Below are 16,223 nucleotides of genomic sequence, written 5' to 3' on the forward strand. Positions count from 1 at the left end.
CAGCACAGAGCTCACTTCGGATCCTCTGTCTCCATCTCTCTCTCTCTCTCTCTCACTCTCTCTCTGTCCCTCCCCCACTTGTACATGCACGTGTTCTCTCTCCCTCCCTCTCCCTCTCTCTCTCTCTCTCTCAAAAATAAATATTAAAGAAAGAAACAAAACATTAATCCACTCACCTTTCCTCAAAGTTCCCTCAGGTCACTAGTTTCAGAAAATACTACCTTTCTATGATTTTTCCCTATCCCATCTTTAAAAAGTACTCTAAAGCAATTTTATAGGAAGGACATCTTAAGATCTCTTCCTCCATTAAAGCAATGAAACACTGGCCAAAAATGTCAAAATCCACTTTTTCTAAACTCTGAGAATTAACAAAGGCTTGCAACATCCCAAGAAGAATCTATTCCATAAAAATGGCTGAATATCAGTAAAAACAGTAAACTTTGTGCTGTTTCAATTTATCTTATTCCCATCCCACCCTCCCCAGCTCCTTAGTAGCTTTGAAAACCAACAGATGCATAAGTATGGTAGCTGTGAAAACCATTAGCATAGTAGCCACTGAAAGGAGGCAGAACAGGTTTGGAGCTCTCCAAGTCTCATCCCCAGAGAACTGTCTGAAAGTTACCTGTAAATCTCCATTCCCAGGCCTTCACTTGACTTTGCCTGACTCAAAGCTTGCTCTATGATGATAACCTTACCCTTAGGACATTTGTTGAAAACAATCAGCAGCAATTATTTAACATCACAGCTACCAAAGGCAGCAATACCAACTGGGGCTAAATCTAACAAACAAACAAACAAACAAACAGGAAATGAGATGTCCATAGGGAGTCTTGAAAAGCTCCAAAATGTTCCTTGGAATCTACTAGGCCACTTTCATGTATAGGACCATACATATGCTTGGAAAAGACTTGAAAAGACCCAATTCTCTATGGCTGACTTTGAGACTCTCTCAAGCAGGAAATGAAGGCTAAGGCAGAGTTGTAAACTGCCTGCAGGAACATTAGGCACATGTCCCACAATGGGTGCATGCATGCACATACACAATCTGTTGGAAAAGGCTGATAGACTTACTGGTTCAAAGAAACCTGTCCACTCATTGGCTTATCACTGAGTTAACTGAACAGAGACTTCAGTTAACTTCGGCACTAGAATTAGTGCTGGGATAGAATTAGTCCCGGGATGTCACTAAATAAACACCAGGAACAACAGCAACAAAAATAAAGAGCAAAAACAAGAACCTCTTAGGAAAGGGGAAGAATTTGATTGCCAGGTTTTATCATTTAAAATGTCCAGTTTTCAACAATGTTTATGAGACACACAAAGAAACAGGAAAGTATGGCTTATACATGGGGTGGGGGGGGGGGCAGGGGAAGGGAGTGAAGAAATCAACAGAAGTCATCCCTAAGGAAGGCCAGATGTTGAACTTACTAGACATAGACTTGAAATCAGCTATTATAAACATGTTCAAAGAACTAAAGGAAATCATATCTAAAGAAATAAAGTATGAGAATAATGCCTCATTGAATACAGAATGTCAATAAAGACATAGATACTACAAAAAGTAAATAGAGATTCTGGAGTTAAAAATACAGTAAGTGAAGTGCAGTATTCACTAGAGGGGCTCAATAGCAAACTTGAAATGGCAAAAGAAATAACCACTGATTTGAAGAGACAGGTCTGTTGAGATTATCTAGGCCATGGCACAAAAGGAAATAGAGTAAAGAAAAATGAACAGAGTTACAGAGACCTATGGAACCATCAAACATACCAACATATGCAAACTAGCAATCATATCAAAAGAAGACAGAGGCAGAAAAAATATTAGCAGAAATAATAGCCAAAAACATCCCAAAATTTGACGAAAAACATTTGTCTTCACATTCAAGAAACTCAGTGAGCTCCAAGAAGGATAAATTCATAGAGACTGACTAGACACATCATCATCAAACTGTCAAAATCCAAAGACAAAGAGAGAATCTTAAAAGCAGCAAGTAAAAAGTGATTCATCACATACAAGCAATAGAGGCCAAAAGGCAGTAGGAGGACATAATTAAAGTGCTGAAAGAATAAAGACTAATCAACCAATAATTCTATAGGCAACAAAGCTTTCATTTAAAATTGAATGATTAATTAAGACATCACCAGATACACAAAAACAGAATATTCATCACTAGCATACTTGCCCTATAAGAAATAATAAAGATAATGCTTCAGGCTAAGATAAAAGGACACTAGGCAGCAAATAAAGTCCATAAAAAAGCAAACAGCACCAGAAAGATAACTACATAAATATAAAAGAAAGTATAAATGCATTTTTGTAATTCTTTTCTTCCATCTGATTTAAGTACAACTTCATGAATAAGTACAAACCTGTTGATAGTCACACAACATATAAAGTTGTAATTTGTGTGACAATAACGGTGCAGAGGAGGGAGTAGGAAATGAAGTCCTATATAAGCACAGTTTCATTATAATATTGAAATTAAGTTGGTATTCATCAAAACTAGATTGTTATAAATTAAGATGATAATTGTAATGCTTAGTGGAACTATTAAAAAAATAACTCAAATATAGTAAAAATAATGGCAAGGGAGTTACAATAGTATACTAGTAAATATAGAACACAAAATAAAGTAGTCATGAAGAAATTGAGGAACAAAAAGAGAAATAAGACATGTAGAAAACAGGGACACCTGGGTGGCTCAGTCAGTTGAGTGTCTGACTTGGGTTCAGGTCATGATCTCATAGTTCATGAGTTAGAGCCCCGCATCAGGCTTGCTGCTGTCAGCACAGAGCCCACTCTGGATCCTCTGTCCCCTTCTCTCTCTCCTCCTTCCCCGTTTGTGCTCTCTCTCAAAAATAAATACATAAATGCATACACACATAAATAAATACCAGAAAAAGATACATAGAAAACAAGTAGCAAAATGGCAAACATAAATGCTACTTTTTCAGTAACTATATTAAATGTAAGTGGATTAAATACTGCAAATAAAAGGCAGAGATTGGCAAAATGGACTCGAAAACATGATCCAACAATGTACTGTCTACAAGAGACATACTTTAGATTCAAAGACACAAAGAGGCTGTAAACAAAAGGATGGGGAAAAAATACCATGCAAACAAAAACTAAAAGAAGAGCTCGAGGGGCCATACTAATATCAGAAAAAAGTAAAATTAAAGCAAAAATTGTTATTTATCATTTTATAATGATAAAAAGGTTACTCCATTAAGAACATATATGAAGAAAAAGGGAGAAAAATAAGCCGACAGTAATATTGAGATATTCCAATACTCTACTTTTTGTAATGGATAGAACAAGTAGGCAGATGAACAAGGAAATACAAGACTTGCACAACACTATAAATGAAAGACATGACAGACATCTACAGAATGCTTCACTCAACAACTGCAGATCATACATTCTTCTCAGGTACACACAAAACATTCTCAAGGAAAGGCCATATGTTAGATCATAAAACAAGCCTCAATAAATTCAAAAGTCAAATAATACAAAATGTGTCTCTGACCACAATGGGTAAAATTAGCAATCGTTAACAGTAAACCAAAATTTGGAAAATTCACAAATATGTGGAAAATAAACAACACAGTCTTAAATAACCAATATGTCAAAGAAGAAACACAAGGGAAAGTAAAAAATACTTTTAGTATTTTTACTAAAATACTTTTTTACTGTAGTTGTAGCACAACTACAAAAAATGATCAAATGAAGCTAAAGCATTGCCTAGAGGGAAATTTCTAGCAGTAAGCACCTATATTAAAAAAGAATAAAGATTTCTAATAAATAACTTTCAACTTTAAGAAACTAGAAAAATAAGATAAACTAAACCAAAAGCAAACAGAAGAAAAGAAATCATAAAGATTGGTGGAAATGAATTGTCTTTTCTTTAAAACGGTCAACAAAATTCATAAACCTTTAGCTATATTGACCAAGAATAAAAATAGAATACTCAAACTCTTAAAATCAGAAAGTTTTTTAAAGATCTCTGTATCTCCAGATACACTAAAAAATAATAAAAATTTAAATAATTAGAAAAATTTTCAAAGGACAAAACTACCAACTTTACATTTCTAAAAAGATTATAAAGTAATACTCTGAACAATTGTATGCCAAAAAATTAGATAATCTATAATTGAGAAATTCTTAAACACAAATACCAGAAATTAACTCAAGAAGAAATAGAACATCTAAATAGACATATAACTAATAAGGAGACAAATAGAGTTTTTGTGGAATGGCCAGGCACAAATGTCTTCACTGATGAATTTAACCAAATGTTTAGAGGAGAATCAACACTAATCTTTCCCAAACTCTTCCAAAGTAGATAAAAGGTGGAAATACTTGACTCATTTTATAAGGCCAATATTATACTGATACCAAAACCAAAGATATCATGAGAAAAAACAAAAACAAAAAACTACAGACCAACATCCATTCTGAGTATAGACACGAAATATTAGCAAATAGAATCCAACAAAATATAAAAAGGATTATATGCCATGACACAGTGAAATTTATCACAAGGACAGCAATGTTGATTGGCCTTACACAAATCAATACAACACAATACACCATAGTAGTATAAAGAACAAAAATCACATGATCATCTCAATATGTGCAAAAAAAAACCTTTGAAAACATCCAATGCCTTTCATGATAAAAACACTGAACAAATTAGAATTAGAAGAGAATGTCCTCAACTTGAAAAACTGCATCTAGGGGCGCCTGGGTGGCGCAGTCGGTTAAGCGTCCGACTTCAGCCAGGTCACGATCTCGCGGTCCGGGAGTTCGAGCCCCGTGTCGGGCTCTGGGCTGATGGCTCGGAGCCTGGAGCCTGTTTCCGATTCTGTGTCTCCCTCTCTCTCTGCCCCTCCCCCGTTCATGCTCTGTCTCTCTCTGTCCCAAAAATGAATAAACGTTGAAAAAAAAATTTAAAAAAAGAAAAACTGCATCTATGGAAAACCCAAGAACTCACATTATACGTAATGGTGAAGGTCTGAATGCTTTCTTTCTCCCTGAAATCAAAAACAAGATGAGGCTGTTCTCTCTCATCAGTTCTATTCAACATTTTACTGAGGTTCTTGCCAGGGTAATTAGGCAAGAAAAAAATAAAACTTATCCAAATTGGAAAAGAAGAAGTAAAACAGAAGATGACACAATCTTGTATATAAAAGATCCTAAGGAATAAATACACACACACACACACACACACACACACACACACACACACAATTAGAATTAATAAACAAGTTCAACAAGTACCCAGTGTACAAGATCAGTTTACAAAATAAATTGTATTTCTATACACCGGCAATGAACAATTCAAAATGAATTAAAAAATTAATTCAATTTACAACAGCATAAAAACAATCCGTTGAGCGTCCAACTTTGGATTTTGGCTCAGGTCATGATCCCAGGCACAAGCCCCATGCCAGGGCTCCATGCTGAGCGTGGGGCCTGCTTAAGATTCTCTCTCTCTCTTCCTCTACCTCTCTCCCCCACTCATACTCTGTCTCTAAAATTAAAATAGTAATAGTTTTTAAAAATAATAGCATAAAAAATTAAAATGCTTAAGAATAATATTAACAAAAAACATACTTTGAAAGCTGCAAAACATTGTTGAAAGAAATTAAAGAAGATCTAAATAAATGGGAAAACATCTCATGTTCATGGATCAGAAGGTGTAATATTGTTAAGATACCAATATTCCCCAAATTGATCTGCAGATTCAGTGCAATCCCTACCAAAATCTCAGCTGGCTTCTTTGTAGAAATTGATAAGCTGACCCTAAAATTCAAATGTAATTGCAAGGTATCCAAAATAATCTTGAAAAAATAAGGACAAAGTGGGAAGACTTTGACATGCTTCCCAATGTCAAAACGTACTACAAAGCAGAAGTAGTCAAGATAGTGCTGGCTTAAGGATAGACATCTAGATGAATGGAACAGAATTTCAAGTCCACAAATAAGTATTTTTATTTATGGTCAACTGATTTTCAACAAGAGCACCAAGATCATTCATAAGAGAAAGAACACACATAAGAGAAAGAACTTTCAATAAATGCTAATGGGACTAGATACCCATATGCAAAAAAATAGAAGTTGGACCCCTATTCACACCATACACAAAATTAACTCAAAACCTATGGAGAATTAATTAATGCCTGAAGGAGGGTAAATTGGAAAAGACTGCTAAAGGGCATGAGGTTTCTTTTGGGGTGGTGAAATGTTCTAAAATTAGATAGCAGTGATGGTTTGTACAAATGTGAATATACTAAAACACTGAGTTGTACACTTTCAATGAGTGAATTTTATGTTATGTAAATTATATCTCAATAAAGTCATTTTTATTTTATTTTATTTTTAATTTTTTTTCAACGTTTATTTATTTTTGGGACAGAGAGAGACAGAGCATGAACGGGGGAGGGGCAGAGACAGAGGGAGACACAGAATCGGAAACAGGCTCCAGGCTCCGAGCCATCAGCCCAGAGCCTGACGCGGGGCTCGAACTCCCGGACCGCGAGATCGTGACCTGGCTGAAGTCGGACGCTTAACCGACTGCGCCACCCAGGCGCCCCAATAAAGTCATTTTTAAAATACAAGGTTATAAAATGGGAATTGATAAATATAATCACATATACACATGCCGATTCTACCAATTACATGTCAATACTAAAATTTTTATAAAATCCTGTTCTTACTCAGTGGGCCTTTAAGACTCTAGAAGTGGAAAAAAAGACTTAGGGTGACTAAGAGGGAATGAATTCTTTTGCCCTGGAAGACAGAGACCCTGTATCTTTTCCAGGAAGAATATTCCCCATTGAAAGATCTTTGTTATTAATCTCCTGACCCCTTGTGGACCTGCTTCATGGTAAGGGTTGATTTTTCAGCAAGAAATGTAGTTCACAGAGAAGACCATCTTCTCTCTGCAACTCTAACACAGTGACTTCCCGCCCTCCTCTCCATCACCAGAATAACTTTCAGTCCTGTGGTTCCTTAAATGAAAGAGCCCCCTCCTTCAGTGTTCTGAGGAACCTCCCTGTTCCCTTGGTTACTTCCCAGATCAAAAGGCAATACTGGCATTCTCACTCCAACTCCAACCTCACCCTTCTGGCAGCAGTGATGAATTCTGCCACTTAGTGGGGTTGAATTAAGAAAAAGGCCATTAAAAATGACATCAAAGGGGGAAGAGCATAGCTCACAAAACAGGAGTATCAGGGTCAGGATGCTTTGTAGGTTTCATAACAAAGTTAGACAAATAACTGTGAAGGTCCAGGGAAAGACACAAGCCGAAAGGGTGTTCAAGGGAAAATTAAAAGAAATCTTCACTTTTGTCTCCTTGGTTTTGTTTTCAGAGAAAGAGGTTGAGTGCATGAATGTGGGAGAGGGGTGGAGGGGAGGGAGGGAGGGAGGGAGGGAGGGAGGGAGAGAGAGAGAGAGAGAGAGAGAGAGAGAATATCTCAAGCAGGCTGCAAGCTCAGCACAGATCCTGACATGTGGCTAGATCCCAAGACCCTGGGATCGAGACTGGAGACCAAATCAAGAGCCAGATGCTCAACTGACTGAGCCACCCAGGCGCCTATCTCCTTGGTTTTATATGAAGTGTTTTTCAGCACAACCTTCTAAATCACGTTGCCTAGATTGAACATAATGCATTTTCATATGCACCCTTTACTGGTATATTCCAAACTTTGTCTTTCTAATTCCTACCAAGTAGACTAAACAGAAAGGCAAATGTTGACTCAGATATTTTTATATAGAACTTACCACTCTCTTTTCCCTGAAATCAATGCCCACTGTTGTGATAAATTTGGAGTTAAATTTGCCATCCGTGTACTGGTAAAGTACACTGGTTTTCCCCACTCCAGAGTCTCCCAAAGCTAAAAACTTGATGAGGTAATCATAATCTCCATCAGACATAATGAAGAACTCAGTGGTTCACCTGCAAAATACAAACAAATGCATATTTACGAAAAAGCCATTAGGAAATATTAGAATCTTCCATGAATAAAGTGAGTTACTTTAATATCCAGCTCAATAAGTACTATGTGACACCTATATGCCTAAGGGTTCTGTGAAGAGGATTAGATATTACTGCCCCCCAAGGACCTAATATTTTGCTAGATGAGGTACTACTGAAATAACATTTTAATTTAAATTTAACATGCACATTATAGTACTATCAAGACAAAAATTCCAAGTGAGAATGAAAATCAAGAAGATAACCACTACCAAGTCTTTTTTTTTTTAATTTTTAAAATATTTATTTTTGAGAGGAGAGAGAGTACAAGCAGGGGAGGGGCAGGGAGAGAGGGAGACAGAATCCAAAGCAGGCTCCAGGCTCTGAGCTTTCAGCAAGAGCCTGACGCCGGGCTCAAACTCACAAACTGCAAGATCATGACTTGAGCCAAAGTCAGACACTTAACTGACTGAGCCACCTAGGCGCCCCCAACCACTCAGTCTTACATACAGATCCTATAAAACAAAAATTTTAAAAGGAGAAAGGAGAATGTTACAGAAATAATAAAAATTAGGAGTGCAAATGATTCTAACCACCCCCCCTCCTTCTTTTTCAGAGTCTCCTAGCACTAGATCCTTGGGTTTTCTCTTTTATGTGGACATCTAGGCAATTTCATTTATCCTATTCATTTTCAAATGTCACTATAGTTAATTCCTTCAAAGACAATGCTAAATTCACAAGTAAAATTTGGCTTGCAGCTTCTTTTATTTTATTGTTATTATATATTGCAATTAGGTCAGCCCTTTGCTAGAATTCACTTCTCCCTTGGGAACTGAGTTCCAGATTTGGGCAGTCACTGTTTAGAGACCATAGTTCCATTACAAAGGGTTCACCTACCCATACTTGCCTTGGTATTTGAACAAGAAATGCTACCAATTCAGGTCTTCAATAGTAACTAAAACAAAAGTCCACCTTACAGAAGAAAAATTCTGTTTTTACCACCAAGACCTAAACATGGTTATTTTTATCCTTTGCGATCAGCACTCTTCATGATTTGTTTTTATTCTCTAAATAGATTCAAACTACTCAAAATACCAGTCCAACTGAAAATGTAGTCTGCCTCCAGGGAAAGCTTACTTCTTTTTATCTTTGCATTTATGATACCAATAAACCGTTCTGAAAATCGGAAAAATAATCAGCTATACCATTACCACTGACCACTCTACCTGTCCGTTCAAACATGCATACTTACCCATACACACACATCAAATGCCTACATTAGATGCTGATTTTCCTCTCATTATCCACTTTCACCCAGCCTCATATTGAGAAACTTTACCACAATTCTCAATGCTTCCTATGGAATTATTTCTATAGATCCATAAGATTCATAAAAGCTTAAGCAAGTACATTTATTGATTTTCAAGGGTGCCTCCCCCACCCTATCCTCAATTTGATGACTCACCTTATGGCCAAAAATCCTGAATGCCAACCCCCAAGAGCCACTGCAATTTATTTCCTCATCATGCCTTAGCGAAGACTGTGACCTCATATTCAGATATGGCTGGTCAGCTGATAAGGGCAGAGCCTCCACTAACATTCATAATTCTATTTGCACACTATAAAGAATGATACTTCACAGATAATGACCTTCCTATGCTATAGCTTCAGTATGTACAGGTTGGTTGCCAGTATTAATGGTACATAACAGAATTCCTCTCCAGAAGATGACCAATAGGGTACAAATAGTTTATCACACTACAGCATCTCATTTGGCTCCCAGTGATTCATTAATAAGAGCTAAGAATTGAAAAGCAGGTCTAGATAGTGTTTAATCATTTTAGAGGTTCCCCTCAAAATGAATGACCAAGCAGAAAGCAACTCCGAAGTCTGCAATGATAACAGCTATCTTACTTCTTTGTTTTTAATTTGAACAAAGTTTGCTCATTTCTTTTTTTAAAAAAATTTTTTTTCAACGTTTATTTATTTTGGGGATAGAGAGAGACAGAGCATGAACGGGGGAGGGGCAGAGAGAGAGGGAGACACAGAATTGGAAACAGGCTCCAGGCTCTGAGCCATCAGCCCAGAGCCCAACGCGGAGCTCGAACTCACGGACCGCGAGATCGTGACCTGGCTGAAGTCGGACGCTTAACCGACTGCGCCACCCAGGCGCCCCAAAGTTTGCTCATTTCTATTATCTGTGTTTTTACGTCATTTAAGGTACAGAAGAAAATGTTGTCATCAATGGCATTACTCTTCTGTAATTCTCTAAATCCACTTGAATGGAATTCAAAGACAGATGAAACTACCTCTGCTGCACCAAAATTTAATGTGTTTAGTTATCATGGGAGAACAGTCACGCAGATAAGTCTACAAATGCTCTTTGTGGGTTTCGTTTTCTATTCATGTTGACAGCAATACATAACAGTTTATTCACAAACTAAGCCATCATAAATGAAGGTATTAACAAACCAAATACCACAACTAAAGGTATAAAAACCACCATCACTATTAATCATAGTTTGCACTCTTCAGATCATGCCTCTAGGCAGTTATTTTCAGATTAACAAGGCAGATAAAGATCCAGACCTTTCACTCTCTGGGTTCAGTTTTCGAAAGGATGAAAATTAGAACCCATAGAGATGAACTCATTTGCACAGTCTAGCATATACATCTCCTAACTCCAAGTCCAATGTCCACTCTATCTCCAAGCTTATTCTTGTTGCTCAAGTTTCTACAAATGCATGTTGGGCTTAACAGTGACTGGGTACTATACTGTATAAGGTAGCCTAATAGGAAACACATGACCTCTGAAGTCCAGGAGAGCCAGGCTGAATCCCAAGTCTCCCACATGCCAGCTACTCAGACATCTCTGAGCCTTGGTTCAAGTTTCCATTCTGTGAAAAAGAATATATACTCCTTCACACTATTGTTCTAAGGATTGAATGAGATGCTCTTTGTGGAACACCCAGAACAAACAGTGTTTGGCATATACTGGGTACACAGCAGATGTTAGCTCACTCTCTTCACCCCATTCTGGACATATCAGACTGGCTCTGAAGACCAAGAACAATCTCTGAAATTGCCCCTGATCAGCTCAAGACATATTTCTAGCAGAAAGTATTTCTGACTGGTTCAGAGTCATTTGCTGAACTAGATCACTTAGATCTAGTTCACAACATAGATCACTTTCAAACTAATTCTGATATTTTTTGGCTGGTTTAAAACATTTTCAACGCATTGTAAATTGATATGTCTATTGGAAAAGAGTTATGACCAGCTTAAAAACAGGTTCAAATCTGTATCAGACATTGCAATCCATTCTAATAAGCTCATACTTGTTCCAAAAAAATCTGAATGCTTCATTCTAGTTCAGAATCAAAGAGTTGAGTTCAGAGTCCACCTTTTCACTGACCTAAAGCCACTTTGGCTAAAATTAGGTATATCTAGTGAACATTACTTGGGTCTGGTTTGAATGGCTCAAACTGCTTCAAACTAGTTTTACCTAGCTCTGTAATTTCTGACCTGGACAAGCATGTTCTGACTGGTTCACATTAGGTTTGATTGTTTCAGAGTATATTTTACTGAATCAAGTTAGTGCTAATCAGTTAAATCTCTCCAACTAAGTCATACTTGCTCTAATTTTATCAAACTTCTTGTAAATTAGTTCATGTCATCTATCAAATGTTTTTTATGGTCTTAGATGGATTAAAAACTGGCTCAAACGAGTCCAAGTTGATTTATCAGATGTTCAAACAGTTTAAGGCTAGAAATGTAAAATGATAAATAGAAGCACAAAAAGCAATGGTTTGGTGCTTTACACTTACACTGAACCAACAAACTTAAATTTTTACTTATATTTACCTCAATTGTATGTGTTGGAGAATAGAGAACAGGTTGGGAGAAAGGAGTATTGGCACACTGGCAGAGAATACGATAAACAATAGGAAGAGGTGTGATGAGTGCCAGAGTCTTCCTTGGTTGAGAACTCACCCTTCATTTTATCTAAGGGACCTAGCGGCAAAACAGTGATCCATGATCCAACAATAAAATAGAGATTTCAAGTTGAGGAAAACCTTCATCAAATTTGGAGGCTATGTAAAGTGTGCCCTAAATTGGTCACAATAACTAGGCTAGTCTGGGTTAACAGAGACCAGAATTCTAAAAAGGAAGGAAGCTGCAAGGAAATAAAAGGACTCAGGAAAAGAGGTAGGCCTTCAAACCGGTAACAGATTTTTCAGGGTTTGGGCAGGGTATATTGATGGTAACAAGATTCTTCTCTGAGTTTGCAGTTATTTAGTTAAAGCCTAGAATTAATGGAACCATTCCATCTTTCAGCAGAAGATAATTCTAGTGCTTAGGAAACTACAAGTACAAACACACATGTGTGTGTTTCACCAATGCTTATTACCACCAGATGAAGAAAACTTAAGTTCCAGCTGAAAACATACAGTGCAGAATTTTACATTTGGAACACCCCAACAACATTTTGTGCAAACTATTTGCAGTCAGTATTCCAAACTACCGATGCTTCAGAAGCCAGTTCATGAAAGCTCTTTCCAATTGCATTGCTCTTGCTAAAAATGGGTTGGAAGCCCACACACTAAGTATTTTATAATCTTTATCACAGCCCTAAAGGCAGGTGCTACATACTACACACACTTCTTCCCTCAGAAGGATCTCAGTGCCATTCTGTCATGGATGTCCCAATGAGAAGATGAGTAAGTGGGCCTTGGGCAGTCTATCTACATGCTAACATGGGCTCAATTCCAGCACATTGTTGAGAGACAGGAAAAAGTAGAGGTTAAGAGCATGGAATCTAGAACCAAACTACCTGGATGTGAATCCAGTCATTTCACTTTAGAAAATTTAACCCCTTTGCCTCAGGCTCTGCAGTTTTAAAATTAGGAATGATTTTTTAAAATTAATTTTTATTTTATTAATTCTATCATGCATATGCTTTCTTATTGCAATTTCTTTATAATTGGGGTGCATCTTACATTTTACAGTCTTACAACCCACGACATCTTGGGATTGTTACTAAATGAGGTGGTACTGGAGATAATTGTGTGAAAACCTTTCATTAGCATCTTCTAGCAACATCACAAATGCACCATCAACACATTTTAGATTTGATGAAGCATTAAACCTATCTCAGAGGGTTATTGTGGGGACTGAGCTAATGTGTACATGAAGAGTTTAGAACAATATCTGGCACAGAGTAAATCCTGTATTAGTATTAATTCCTATTAGCGTCATCATATCGCAATCTAGCTTCCAACAGTCAATATGCAGGCAATATTCCTTTCTTAGAACTGTAAGAAAGAACTATGTCCCTAAAAATTAATGAAAAAGAAAATAAGGATCTATGTATGAAGAACACTTGAACCCAAAAATTTCACTTCTTTAAACTCTAGATCTCCTTCAGGAAGTAGAATCTGAAATACCTCAAGGAAGTGTCTTCTAAAAAGTCAAGAATGACCCTAATTTGGGACTTGCAAAAGACTTTCTTACTCAGTTCACTTCTACCTCTCCTCCCTATACAAATATTTTTTCACAGGGCTCTCCACCCTCACTCTCATCAGATTAACAATAGAAAGCAAGAAACACCCACTTCCTCAACATTCACTAAGTGGTGATAATTGCCTTCTGAGAGAAAGTCAATGGTCTTCTTCCTTATTTAAAAAACAAACATATTTTAATTGTTTTTCAGGGAATAAGATAGGAGAGTGGTTTTAGTTAAGAGCAAAGGAATTAGATCCATTTCTCTCCCTCTCTCCCTACCCCCCACCACACACACAGCCTTAGCCCAAATTCTCCATAAAGCTTCCTATTAAAGTCAATCGCAGACTCCAACCTTAGGATCTCCTATCATTTGGCAGAATCATTCTAAAACTATTCCAGATAGGTCAGCCATTTCTTGACAGCCAAATTTTCCCTCTATCACCCATATTTAGTACAGAAAGTAAAAAAAAAAAAAAAAAAAAAAAAAAAAGGGAAGGATAATATTAGTTGAATAATCACCATGTGCCACAAACAGTACTAGATATACATGATTTTATCAGGTCATCATCCTTAAAGAAAACTCAATGGTCTGTATAAGAGTTATAATACATAAAGAGTGATATTTTCTTAATATGATGGGAAGTAGGCTTGGGTTCAAATTTTGACTCTTTGTGTGAGACTCCTTGTTCTTTAAACCTACATTCTTTCAACCATAAAGTGGAGATAATAATGGCTACTAAGTGACATTATCTACAGAAAGCTTTTAGCATATTGCTTGGTCTGTGTTAAGCGTTCAGTAATTGAAATTTGTCTTTAGCAATATTATTCCAAACAGTCTCATCAAGTTTTCAGCAAGGCATGTCATTTTACAATCTATTCTTATTTAACCCAGTACCTGAACCTTTAGAAAAATCATAGGAAACATTCAATTTAGGTACAATCACTTATGAGGTCTTCACCCATCACAAAAGCTATCTTGGCATTCCAAACTAACACTAAGTTTTATCTGTGTGATTTTTGGCAGTTTCAGAGCTGGAGTGTTCGTCAGTTGAATATTTTAATTTCTACAAGAGAAAACTGAATGAAGCTCAGAAAAGACAAGTGAATAATATAAAATCAACCAGCAGGTTAGATGTGGGACTGAGCTAGATCCCTAGTCTAAATTCTAGCACTGTATCCTTTTCTAACATATCATGATTTTTGTTCTCTCTGTATTCCTTTCCTTCCTTAAAAGCCAGGAACCTCAGTTATAGTTGCTTTGATTCAGGAACCAAAGTTTTCTGTGGTGCCAGCTCTTACAGAGATGAATTGCTTTATAGCCAAGGCTTAGACTCAGAGAAGTTGGGATAAAAGGCCTGTACTTCTGCCTCTCTGTCACAAAGCCCTTCCTTCTGATTGGTTCCACCAAGAAGAGAAGTCAGAAACTGAGGGCTTGTCCGCCTCTTATTGGTCATAGTAAATCCAAGCAATTAAGTATCTTGATACTTGTACCATCTCCTGTAAATCCTTTCTTTAGATCTTTCTTTCTTGTGGTTTCAAAGTGGAAAGAGCATAAAAATCATCAAGTTTTTCATTTCCTTACAAACTTGTTTGGTCTCGAGCTTAGTACTCTTCTCTCCAATCAAGATTATTTTCTGTAGTGCTGCCTTAAGTTCTCTGTAAGGATACTTCTGGCTCATTCACTCTCTCTTTCATTCATCAAATATTTATTGACTGCCTTTTCTGTGCTTGTTGCCTGAGCACAATGGAGAGCCAATACTCACCATGGAAATCTTACACTTTTAGACACATCCTAAGGTATATTCTTCTATTGACTATACCCACCTCTATGGTTTTTCAAAAAAGCCAATCCTCATGAATATTTTAATCTTCCTTTCTAAACATAACACAATATGACATCAAAATTCATATCCCCATAGTACTTTTTCCCTGCCGATATGTGCACAAGCCACATGTGTGGCATGCATATAAAGATGCAAAACGAAGAAAAATGTGAAGCTCAATAGAGAATAAAGAGAAAACTTAAAAAAAAATACTTATTTTGAAAGAGGGGGGAGGGACAGAAAGAGGGCAACAGGAAGAGAGAAAATCCCAGGCAGGCTCCACGCTCCGCATGGAGCCTGACACAGGGCTCCATCTCACAACCACAAGATCACAACCTGAGCCAGTATCAAGAGTTGGACACTTAACTGACTGAGCCACCTAGGTGTGCCAATAAAGAGAAAACTTTTAAAAGAGAAACATGAGGTATATGTCCAGAATTTTTACTGGAAAAGATTTTGAACTTCTTAGGTTAATAAAATATTACAGTATTGCTATAGAGCTTATGGATTCCACTTGTCTTGCCCAAAGTGATTTCTATGTAGAAACTGGAGCATATGAATGTAACTATTTTTCTGATAAAGCATAAAACATCAGTATTTTTGGGAACTCTATCGCCTCATGTTCTGTCGTACATATTAATATCCCCTTATCCAAGCATTCATCTAGATAAAAATGTTCACGTACCAATGACTGGCATAGAACAATAAAGTCTATCAGTGTTTTTAAATTTTAATGTTAAAAATCAGGAGGCTTGTCTTATTTTGTTTTGTTTATGGAACCGCTGTTGACCCATTCCTGGCATTCTGAAGCACAAACATAATAGAAACAGCAGAAAAAGGAAAGAGAAATCATACAGAGTGAGGCAGGGTAGAAAAAGCATTTTAAGATGTACCAAGATATGAGTGGGGTCAAC

The 16,223-nt window shown here is 36.9% G+C and overlaps 1 protein-coding gene across 4 annotated transcripts in view; it reads right to left on the reverse strand.

Moving 5' to 3' along the window:
• RAB27A (RAB27A, member RAS oncogene family) overlaps positions 1 to 16,223 on the reverse strand; it is a 77,176-nt gene that overhangs the window by 23,237 nt on the left and 37,716 nt on the right. For all 4 annotated transcript variants that reach the window (XM_040492739.1, XM_040492738.1, XM_040492741.1 and 1 more), the window contains one exon: positions 7,789 to 7,963. In XM_040492739.1, coding sequence (XP_040348673.1) covers positions 7,789 to 7,941 — 153 coding nt within the window. In that variant the 5' untranslated portion in view covers positions 7,942 to 7,963. The remainder of the gene's footprint in view (positions 1 to 7,788; positions 7,964 to 16,223) is intronic.

Source organism: Herpailurus yagouaroundi, unplaced genomic scaffold (genome assembly GCF_014898765.1).
Source record: "Herpailurus yagouaroundi ecotype Mexico unplaced genomic scaffold, PumYag 184, whole genome shotgun sequence".
Classification (NCBI taxonomy): Eukaryota; Metazoa; Chordata; class Mammalia; order Carnivora; family Felidae; genus Herpailurus; species Herpailurus yagouaroundi.